The sequence below is a fragment of the Sinocyclocheilus anshuiensis genome, unplaced genomic scaffold, assembly GCF_001515605.1.
Source record: "Sinocyclocheilus anshuiensis isolate Anshui unplaced genomic scaffold, SAMN03320099.WGS_v1.1 scaffold822, whole genome shotgun sequence".
Classification (NCBI taxonomy): Eukaryota; Metazoa; Chordata; class Actinopteri; order Cypriniformes; family Cyprinidae; genus Sinocyclocheilus; species Sinocyclocheilus anshuiensis.
This window is the reverse complement of record NW_015539892.1, coordinates 697,426-709,065: the sequence shown is the minus strand read 5'-3', so window position 1 is coordinate 709,065 and position 11,640 is coordinate 697,426. Positions and strand designations below refer to the sequence as shown.

At 35.8% G+C, this 11,640-nt stretch overlaps 2 protein-coding genes across 3 annotated transcripts in view; one reads left to right on the top strand and one right to left on the bottom strand.

Moving 5' to 3' along the window:
- Nucleotides 1–834: 834 nt before the first annotated feature.
- LOC107685808 (agouti-signaling protein-like) lies at nucleotides 835–3,510 on the top strand. Of its 2 annotated transcripts, none has more exons than XM_016482534.1 (4): nucleotides 835–924; nucleotides 1,663–1,836; nucleotides 2,069–2,121; nucleotides 2,865–3,510. In XM_016482534.1, the coding sequence occupies exons 2-4, from the start codon at nucleotides 1,677–1,679 to the stop codon at nucleotides 3,027–3,029; spliced, it is 378 nt and encodes a 125-aa protein (XP_016338020.1). In that variant the 5' UTR covers nucleotides 835–924; nucleotides 1,663–1,676; the 3' UTR covers nucleotides 3,030–3,510. The 2 variants fall into 2 exon arrangements, with proteins under 2 accessions (XP_016338020.1, XP_016338021.1); XM_016482535.1 differs by having other exon boundaries at nucleotides 835–1,047.
- A 3,541-nt stretch (nucleotides 3,511–7,051) lies between these two features.
- Nucleotides 7,052–11,640, bottom strand: part of LOC107685809 (adenosylhomocysteinase B) — a 15,905-nt gene continuing 11,316 nt past the window's right edge. The window contains exons 7-10 of the mRNA XM_016482537.1: nucleotides 11,285–11,372; nucleotides 9,234–9,351; nucleotides 7,928–8,122; nucleotides 7,052–7,718 (exon numbers count right to left, since the gene is read on the bottom strand). Coding sequence (XP_016338023.1) covers nucleotides 7,587–7,718; nucleotides 7,928–8,122; nucleotides 9,234–9,351; nucleotides 11,285–11,372 — 533 coding nt within the window. The 3' untranslated portion in view covers nucleotides 7,052–7,586. The remainder of the gene's footprint in view (nucleotides 7,719–7,927; nucleotides 8,123–9,233; nucleotides 9,352–11,284; nucleotides 11,373–11,640) is intronic.

Sequence of the window (11,640 nt, the reverse complement as noted above, 5' to 3'; positions counted from 1 at the left end):
TGTGTGTGTGTGTGTGTGTGTACCTGTTTTTCTATTCTGGTGGGGACTTAAACCTGAATACACACAGACTCATGGGGACTCATGTCACGGTGGGGACCTAAATTGAGGTCCCCACGGGTAAACAAGCTAATAAATCACACAGAATGAAGTTTTTTTTTAATCTAAAAATGCACAAGGTTTCCTGTGAGGGGTAGGTTTAGGTGTAGGGTTGGTGTAGGGCAATAGAATATACGGTCTGCATATGGAGAGTCCCCACAAGGATAGCAAACCAGACATGAGTGTGTGTGTGTGAATATTGTTCACATTCCTACCTTTTTATTCAAAAACTAAAATAACTCTCAGGGTTTTCTCTCACAAATACACACAGTGTCCCTAAAAATGTTTTTGCACACTTTATATCTGAATGTCATTGCATTAGGTAACAAAATATCAAAGCAAGTGGCATCTGTGCTTTTCTGAACCTTTTTGTGCAACTGTTGGTTTGATGAATTAGATTAAGGTAGTTCTTCACATTAAATATGAACATGTTCCATTAATGTCTGACAACTGGACAGTGACAAAAGCTTTAATTTTAACTGTATATCTACTGTTTCTTTTTTCATTTTTGTTCAGACAAAAGTGTGTTTCTAACATCCATTCAAGTGTGAAGTGTCCAAATATGTTTTCGGGCAACACGCTTGCTCTCTCTTCGTACACATACTTATCCTTTACCCTTTCTATTTTTTCATGTCTGTCTCTCTCCCTCTGTCCCGTCTGGGCGTGTGGATCCGCCCCTGCTTAATTTTTATCATTTCATCCTTTCTGAATTTCCTGACTACAAAAGTCTGTCTGACATTGCTCTCTCAGTCTCAGCAGGGGAGCGGGGAATATCTCAAGCCAGCTACACAAAGGGAAAACAGGGGCCCCCATTACTCACCAGGACAGGTCAGTTTGTAAATTCCCAACAACGACTCCTGAAGATTACCATGGGTAGTCTCGCTTTTGAATGCACCCTGAAAGAGGATATAAAGAAAACACGAGATTGTCAGAAACAGGAGGTTGAACATGGTGAGACATGATGAATTGTGATCAAATGCCACTAGAAATACTGTAAACTGGAACTGTAGCTTTACTTGTGAACTTGTAAGTCATTTGTGGGTGTTTTTTTCTTGACTGTTGAAATTAATTCAGAACTTACTGCACAGGAATATAACAGTCATTCTTGTTTTCTTGGTACGTGCTATTTGGCCTACTACAAAAAATGACTCCATTGCCGGCCGGAGAAGTGGTTTTGCACAAATTCTAGAGGTTATAACTGCTCTGATAGATGTATTTTGTATGTGTATTTTGTGTACGATGACATAAAGGAATATTGTATGCTTATGTTTGTCTTATTTCTCATTTCTGCGCATTTACACAATGATTTGAGCTCCAGTTTGGATACATTTTTACCTCTTAAAGCAAATTCATAAAGGCTAGTTCTGTCTATTGTTTTTTTTTTCTTTTTCTCTCCCTTTGTTTGTTTGTTAAGGGCTTTAAAATAGGTCAAGCCTTTAAAGTTTGAACATCCAGTTTTGCACCGAAATGTATGGCTACTTCTGTATGTGTATATGTGTGTGATTATTACTAATTCTGCAGCTTTTTGTTTTTGATGTTTGTGTTTGAAACTATTGTCTCGTGCAGGGTGAAGTCTTAATATGAATCCGTCATTGTTGCTGTACTGTCTGCTGCTCTGTTTAGCCTGCTGTGTTATGGTACACACACACATGATTATGGAGGAACAATACAGCTCCAACCAAACAACCATCAGCTTACAAGCAAATAACCAAACAGATGCACCTTCCGTGCTCATAGTTGGTAAGGCTTCTTTCTCCTACAGAGAAACTATACAAAACAAATGATGATGATTCTTAATTATGAACAGTAAAAGGAAATTGCTTAAAAACGGTTAACAGAAACTTCTAGCCAAGTGCTAAGGTTGTTTAATAATTCATATCAGTATCATTCTCCATTTTACACTTCTATATGTTACTAATAGAAACTTTCAACTTGATGTATGTTCAGATTTATTTGTTTTCCGTTATCGAAGGGCTTTCAAAAACACCTAAGAAGAACAAGAAAATGGAAAAGAAACCAAAAAAGGTTTGTAAAGTTAGATGTCATATTCATTTATGGTTACCGCTTTAATACATTTGATTTAATTACATTTAATACATCAGATTTAATGATGAGAAGCTGCAAAAATCACAAAAATATTTCAGTTCGGGTGTTTAATTTAGTTTATGGTGATTTAAAATATGTTTAAAACTAGTATGCTGATAATAAAAAATGTACAAACTGTTCCACATATTTTATTCAGTCTACAATCTTGTATTAATACTAACACATTCTAATTTCAGGATGATACAATTTATTATTTATTTATTGATCTATCTATCTATTTAGGAAAATATAGATATATGTTTATTCAATATATCTATAGATTTTAAATAGCTATATTGGGTTTATTAGGCTACAGCATTCTGTGGTGGAAATTACATTTTAAATGTGTTTTGGTTTAATATGGTATGCTGATAATTCCATAGCTTGCATTTTACACAATTAACATTTTCCCCGTTTTAAAATAGGACCAAATTGATCGGATATTACGTGATATTTAGTTACCTGGATCTTTGTTTTCTGCACACATCACGCGTCAGGCTCTTCTCTGGCACTTTTGTCTCCTTGGTAACCAAATACAGGGACTTTCGATCAAAGTTTATTTACAGACACATTAGTCGGTCGTGGTGAAAATGATGCCTACTACTTATTTTTAATAACACATATAAAGTGCCAGAAGCTAAAGAACCACACATGAACGTAAACCTTCATTTGGTATGTTTCAGAAATTCAGCAACCGTGTGAAGAGACCTCCGCCGCCGCCGAACTGCGTCCCGCTCTGGAGCAGCTGCAAGACGCCGAACGCGGTGTGCTGCGACCAGTGCGCCTTCTGCCGCTGCCGCCTGTTCAAGACCGTCTGCTACTGCCGCATGGGCTACCCGAGCTGCTGAACACCCCCATGGAGGATGCTGGGACTGTCCCGAAATTAACGGCGTGTTTATAAAACCCTGTGGGATTACGACAAAACTGAGTATCAGTGCGCTCCATCATATAATCGGAGATTTCCTGGCCAGATATAGGCTACCGACAGTCAGAAGCGCGTGGGAATAAAGGAGAGCCACCTTGGTGATTACCCAAGTACTTTAAACCAATTTTTAATGAATTATTAATCTAGCTATTTTAAAATGTTCATATTAATGAAAATAATTTTCACTTTACGTTGTAAGCACTTTATGGAAAAAAAATGTTAAAGCGTCCGGTTCTGACCTGTAACCTGTTTGAGCTGCTATAGACAGTAAAAGGAATCGGCCAAAAAAATAAAAATCACCATGACAACCAGTTACCAAATAGCTGACGGTGTTTACAATAAAACCGTTAAGACTCTCAACAACAAATAAAACAAAACACAAATAATTATGTAATTCAACAAAACGACAGAATCCAAAAGCTTATTTAATAAGACTATTTTACAGAAAGCAAACACAGTTTTGGCGAACTTAGGCTATGTCATAATTTGGTGAAGACTTTGGTTGTAATGGTAATTGTTATAAATTAATGGGGAATGTTTGGGTTGAAACAAACTAAACTAAATGAGTATAGTTATTGGGACGATTTTAAAAAATGTACGTTTCTGTACATTAATGTACAGAAAATTGTAGATGCAATGTCTATCATTATTATTGATTCAAGCATGAATGAATCGAGACCAATTTCCGATTTACTTAGTTAAAAACGCGGGAGAAACGTTGCAGAATGTCGCGCTTTTAATTGTACAAATTCAAAAATAACATTACGTAACAGTAACATAAGATTAAAACAATTAATAATTATACGTGTAATTTGTCTACTGAATTCTGATTTATGAAAATGCCCTTGCTAGCTTTTTTTGACCACTGTCAAAAATCATGTGACAACTTGACCGAGTTTTATTCTTTTAGTTTGGAGGCCAGAATTCCCCCAAAATATTCTCATTAAAGATTTTAAACCAACATAATAAAACAAGCTTTAGTTTTTTGTTTATTTTCCTATAGCCTACTGAGATAAATGTTATAGAAGTAAGGTCTCGCTGTCTGTCTGTGTCTGTGTGTGTGTGTGTGTGTGTGTAGCCTACGTGTTTTTCTATCCCGGTGGACTTAAACCTGAATACACACCGAATCGACTCGTGCCACCGTGAAGCCTAAACTGAGGTCCTCATGGGCAAACAAGCTTATAAACAGAATAAGGCTTTTTTTTTTTTGAGAATGTAAAAATGCAGAAAGTTTTCTGTAGGTGTAGGGCGATAGAATATACGGTTTGTACAGTATTAAAACCATTACGCCTAGAGAGTTCCCACAAGGAGAGTAAACCAGGCGTGTGTGTGTGTGTATATATATTCCTCTAAAGCTTACTTGTGGTGCAGGGCTTTTTCTCAAATTTCAGCCAATGAGTGATTTCACTGCATATGTAATGGTAAGAATAATGCAAACCTTTTTAAAATCCTTCTATGGAAACAGCAAGACAGCAGGCCTCGTGACAGAAACAAGACTTTGAGATTAAAAGGCATACCTTAAATTAACTTTATAATAAAAAAATTAAAAAAAATTATTATAATACATATTATTATCGCTTGTACCTATGCTATTAAAATCAACGTGAAGAAAAATGTGTATTTTGAGTACTTCAGTGAAAACTATTTTTTTCCACTTCAGTCACAATCTGTGACTACCAAGTGAACCATTTCTAAAGTCGTTAATATAAACAATTTCTACATGTAGTCTGTAATTTAATGAAGTCATAAAACTGCATGCATAAAGAAAAAAATATATAAAAATGTTAAATGTGTAAATGGTTTTAACTGAAGTTAAGCATGGCACACCACTGAGTATCGCATCCCAAAAGGTCTTAGTTAAAATGTCTTCCTTTAAAGACAACTGATTATGCAAAGCAAGATCAAAGTGTAAGGACACCATTTCCAAACACCTCAAATAATTATTGGTTCAACACGGGTAATAAAACACCCATTCAAACACACGCACAAGGTGACACCAAAGGCTCCAGACGCCACAGCTGGTTCATATTGAAAGGAAGCAATGGGTGAGAGAGGAGGAGAGGAAAAAGAGAAACTCAAAAAGATAGGCACTTGTTATGTCTCTCAGGGGACACTTTGCAGGCATTTTAGGGGTCCAGTACATCTAATGGCCTACAGACTATTGTTTTACCCCACAAACACTAACTACACCATTTTACCATTTCCAACTAATAAGGGCCAAATTAGATTGAAGCCATCTGTATGGCGGCTTGAATTACTAAGGCATTGCTTATCTATGGAATAAACCAGTTTGGGTTCATTAGTTACTCAATGAGACCCAGTACTGATTTTATGGATGTAGGCCCGGTCCTGACAGCAGTTCTGCTATTTTTCATGGCTCCTCTCAGACTCTTTGTGTTTCCGACCGCACATAGTGGCCTCGTTTTTCATCGGGGAGTTGTCATTGTCACAAGTCTGTCAGTGAATGCCTGAGCATGATGTTTTTATCAAGGAATCATTACAGGACACAAGTGGAATGGTTTTAATTTCATATGTTTTGGCTTGTGATATTAAAATTATTTATGGGAAATGTCATAACTCAAATGCTGTGAAGATTCTTGAAACCGCTTCACATTCTGTTTAACTATTGTAAAAATCAAGATCTGCAGGCCAAAATCCTAGTGCAGTAAGTCATTTCAGGAGTATGCGATACGGTTAGTTTACCCTAAAATTCTAGTCGTCATCATTTTCTTATTCAGTGTCATTTTACTTCTCTACAGAAAAAAAAGAGAGAAAGTTATTTTGAATGTCAGAGGGGACCAAACAACATTAGACTCCAATGGCTTTTAAAAAAACATTGTTACAATTCAAAATATCTTCTTTTTGTGTTCCAGAGAAAATCATAGTCTTAGAAAAACACGAGAGCAAGGAAATGATGATAGTATCGTCATTTTTGGGTGAACTATCCCTTTAAGTTCGCATTAAAGCTTTTTTTTTTTTTTTTTTTAAACAGCCACAAGAATGACTTCAGGTTGCCAAGATGACCTGAAATAACATTTTAAGAAACCACATAATTCTGACATTTTACAACAATTATGAAAGAAAAAAAAAGTGCATATTCAACCCAAACCCTTTTTTTATACATAAATGGTCAACTACAGGAATCATATTGTTCTTTCAATTCTCAAAACATTAGACAACAACTAGAGTTTACATTTACTGAAGTAAACGTGAGCAGTGTTTGTCTGTGCAAAACCCACTGCCTTGATGCAGGCTGTTGCTAAGTTTCTTTATAGGGTGTCATGCAGTTACCAGTATTATTTTAGCAATATTTATATAGTATTAAGTAATATTTTGAATTAGCTTTTTAATTTTTTATTATTAATTTGAATCAAATCAATTATATACTCATCATATTTAGTAGATTTTATTTAGTTTTAATTTTTTCATTTCAGTTTTGGTTTTAGTAATTATTCTAGTTCGAATTAAACTTGCTTCAGTAAGTTTCAAGTCAATATTTCTAATCTTCATTTAAGTTTTTCCATCTAATATATTTTATTTTAGCTTTATTTCAGTTAACAAAAATGATTTTGAAGTGCTTTAGTTAACAATAACACTGGCAGTTACTAGTATGCTCCGTTTGGTTATGGCATTGGTTAATTGCATTGCTTACTATACCTCGAGTGGAAAAAAACATCCCCCAAATCTCTGTAAGATCCCAAGACAGAGCTAGTAAAGACATTTTTGTTCATTTAATCAATTATCATATTCATTTGAGGAATCATTTATGTCTGTAACAAAACAACTGAAGTTTAATACATGGCTTAGGAGTTCATTCAGATCCTTAAGCTCATGTATGAGCAATAGCAATATTGATAAATTGCTACTCATTTTTCTGGATGTGACCAGGTGAGATCCACAGTCTCTTAATGATGGGCTGAAATGAAGGTTTAACACCTGAACAAGTTAGTCAAACACCACATTTATTTCATCAGGTCTTCACGAGTGGATGTAATAAAACAGGACAAGCTACCCAGACCCACTCAAACTCACAGCCTGCTAACAGAGAAATGATACTTTTTTTTTCCATAGTGTCATTACTTTGATGGGTTTACAAAAGTATGCATGGCCAAAACGGGCTCTATTAATAGTTACCTAACAAACTGGAATCACTTCAAAGTAAGACATGGCAGAACCAAACTGTCCCAGCATGTTCATTTATTGAGGGGCATCAAATAACTGACCTAATGGAAGAATTATGTGTTTTAACATAACCGTATAATAAAACAGGGAATGCAAACGAGACGGTGACAATGTGTTCACAAGTTAGCGTTGCACTCGATATCAATGCAAAAAGGTGTTGGTGAGAGCTCGCAGGCACTCGTGATGAGACTGAGACACGATTAAGCACTATTATAGCCGTAAAGGTAACTGGCACAGCTGCTAATGATCGTGTAGTCCGTCCTCATCCACAGCTGAAGCTGCGATTGGTCAAAGCTACTTAGTAGCGGTAGTGGTCCGCTTTGAAGGGACCATCGCAGGGCAGACCCAAATATTTGGCTTGCCTCTCTGTCAGTTTAGTCAGTTTGACGCCAAGCTTGTCCAAGTGTGCGGCAGCCACCTCCTCATCCAGCTACACATGCACAAAGGACATAGTGAGGAATAAATGCATCTCATATATTCTGATAATCATCGGTTAAGCTTCCCTGCTTCGATCTGCATGCTGTTTTTAAGTAAGCTTGCAAACCTTTTACACTCTTAAAATCACAAGACATTCATCAATAATGTGCATATTACTGGACAATACCATCTGTAATAAAAGTCTACACAAAGCTACTGTACCTTCTTTGGCAGGAAGTAAACACCCAGTGGGTATTTGCTGGTGTTGGTCCACAGCTCAATCTGGGCAAGGACCTGGTTGGTGAATGAGTTGCTCATCACAAAGCTCGGATGGCCCATGGCACAGCCCAGGTTCACCAGACGCCCCTCAGCCAAAACGATGATGTGACGGCCATTTTTCATGCGAAAACGGTCCACCTGTATAAAAGAGCGGAGAGTTAGCCAAAGTCAGATCAGAGTTGACCATCATGGGTCAGAAAGCAGGGCATTCAAAAGCCATTCACAATAAGACCTGGACTGTTTATTTAGAAAACAAATGTTGTCAGTTTTGAATTCATGGCATTTTTTAATTTGCATTTGAATTCAAATTTTAAGTAGGATTTCCCAACTAGGGGTTTGTGATGGATTAGCAAGCGAGCAAGCAATTTATTTATTTATAAAGAACAAACAACACTAGATGAACATTGTGCTGTATAAAAACAATGTGACCCTGCACCACAAAACCAGTCTTAAATCGCTTGGGTATATTTTTAGTAATAGACAAAAAAAAAAACATTGTATGGGTCAAAATTATTGATTTTTCTTTTATGCCAACAATCATTAGGATATTAAGTAAAGTTCATGTTCCATGAAGAGATTTTGTATATTTCTTACCGTAAATATATCAAAACTTAATTTTTGATTAGTAATATGCATTGCTAAGAACTTCATTTGGACAACTTTAAAGGCGATTTTCTCAATATTTAGATTTTTTTGCAAATATTGTCCTATCCTAACAAACCATACATCAATGAAAATCTTATTTATTCAGCTTTGACCCTTATGACTGATTTTGTGGTCCAGGGTCACACATATATACATATATACATATATATATATATATATTCCTCCAACATTATGCTTTCTCCTAGGTACTCATTATTAAATTAAATATTTAATTATTAATACATAAAAAACAAATACTGAAAAGTAAAGTAAAAGTAATCTTTTCCCTAAAATTAACAAATCATTAAATATTATTTCATTAGCATTAGTAAATAATAACAATAATAAACACATTTTTATAGCGCCTTTAAAAATTGCTTTCTCAAAGTGCTTCACAACACAAGCAAACTAAAAAAAATATCTAAAAATATCTAACAAATTTGCTTCCCTGATGAAAAAAAAAAATAGTTTAAAAAAAAATAAATAAAAAAAAGTTTTTATAAGTACTCTCTGATCTTTCTCCTAAAACTATTACTAAATCATTCAAATATTTAATTATTACTTAATTACTTCAAATCTAACACTCAAGTCATCAATCTTGCACCTGAGGTTTGATGTTGATTTTCTCCGCTGCATGTTCATTGAGCCACTTCATGTCAATCTCACAGTCAAAGTGGCCAATGTTGCAGACAATAGCATCATCCTTCATCTGCTCAAAGTGTCTGTGAGAAAAAAAAAAAAACATGATGTTTACACTACCTGACCAACATTTCCAGTCGAGGAACGATTTCAACCAGCTTTTGGCACAAAATTCTGTTCACAAGCAAGTAAAAGCTGAAACAAATCACAAAAAAAAAGAACAATTATCTAGAACAATGGTCATCCAACATTAAATAAATTAGTGATGTTTGCCTTGGCATTTTGAACAAACCGCTAACCGTAATATTATATTTGACAAGTAACTCATCCTGAATCTTTTATTCCTCAGCCAATGAATGACGCCTCAAATCATGCAGCTTTTTGAGGAGAGGTGGGCAATTATGTTTCTAAGCAATCAAGGCTGAAGCAAAAATGTAGGTTCAAAATATTTCACCTCAACCATTTCTGGATTGCATTTGCTTAACTGGTGCCAGACAGACATACGCAGATTGCCAGCCTTTAAACATGTACCATCAGCTCTGAAAACTACCAGAGAATCGAAGACAGTTCTCACATCTGTAGATAATACCAAACAGCAGCTGTGCTCCACTGGCCCCTGCATGTCCTCATCCCGACCATTTATCACAGAGGCCCCCACCCCATCAGAACCCACCAGCCCACTCACCTCCGCATTTAACCGTCAGATAAGCACAGAACAGCGTGCATATGCACAACAAACTCAAGCGAGCGCTGCATAATGTAGCAGGCTCAGGCCAGATCTCACGCTGTGCGTGTTTGATTGCAGGTCTGGGGTCCTTCCACCGCACTGAATCTCCCTGCCTGCTACGAGCAGAAACCCCACTTCACCATGATGAAAGGATTCATTGTCGACCAACTTTCACGCTGTGCCGGATGACATCCTTATAAGCAGTTGGCGTAGTGTGAGAATTCAATTCACGATTTTAGCAAGATGTCCAACTTGTCAGACTGTTTGAATGCTGAAGTGTGAACACCATGAGGGTGTAATGTAAATAAATATTAATACACTAACGTTCAAAAGTTTGGTGTCTGTATTTTACAGTGTTTTTGTTTTTTACTCAGCAAGGGTGCATTAAATTGATCAAAAGCGGCATTTTCAACTTTGATAATAATAATAAGAAATGTTTGTTGAGCCGCAAATCAGCATATTAGAACAATTTCTGAAGAATCATGTGACACTTGATGCTGGAATAAATTACATTTTAAATAGTACAGTTATTTTAATAACATTTCACAATATTACTGTTTATACTGAATTTCTGAACGCATAAATGTAGACTTGATGAACTTGAGACTATGTTTAAAACCTTTTGAAGAAAAACTTTTGAACAATAGTAATTAGTATAAATAATATTAGTATAATAATAAACTACTATTATGTATCAAACAAATACAGCCTTGGTAAGTATATACATATATATATAAACCTTGATTGTATACATCTAGAATTGATAAGATTATGAAAAGCAGGCATTTGGAGCCAAAACTGCGCTTGCTGAAATAGCTATATGGCTACTAGCAAACATCTTACACTTTGACTTAAGATTACAAACACATTTTTTTCTTTGAAATAACATGCACAGGTGAGCCGCCCACAATAAACCATAACTTTTACATTACTGCGACAAACTAAGCTTGAGAGGCTAAGGTAAGATAAAGACATTAATGTTGCTAGATGCAATAAATTTGATTGAGTAATAACCTGTTGTACCATAAATAATTTTGATTTATTACTTCCCTGTTGAAATCAAAAGTGACCATCATTGGGCAAAAGGCTGCTGACATTGCTACAAGAATCGTTCTTGAAATATGTTCCATCTGGTCCATCCTAAAACAACTAAAAGTATCATTACGGAACTCGAATTGAAATCAGAAATAGAATTTTCTCCGTCTTTGAGGGGACACTAAATGCAGTACAACACACATTCTAGCTTGACATCTGATAGTTGGTTCATGTTTGATTAATGCCATACAAACCTGCCAAAGATAATGTCCTCACAGCCAGTGGTGGTCACAAAGATGTTTCCTTCTTTGCAGGCCTCATCCATGGTGGTCACCTCATAGCCTGAGTAACAAGAGCCAAATGCAAGGCAATCAGACAGCCAAAAAAATACAAATAAATAAAATAATCAACTTTTCTGAAACTAGCCTGGCAAGTAGTTACAACAACTTTCCAAACATAGCTGCTTAAAAAATACTGTTGGTTCATAATAGGCTCTATGACTATGTGGAAAATTACGTTTCTAGAGAAAACACTAACGTGCGACTAAGTGCAACGGTCAATATAGCTAGCCAAAAGAGAACAGGGTGGCCTATTTATATTTATATATATA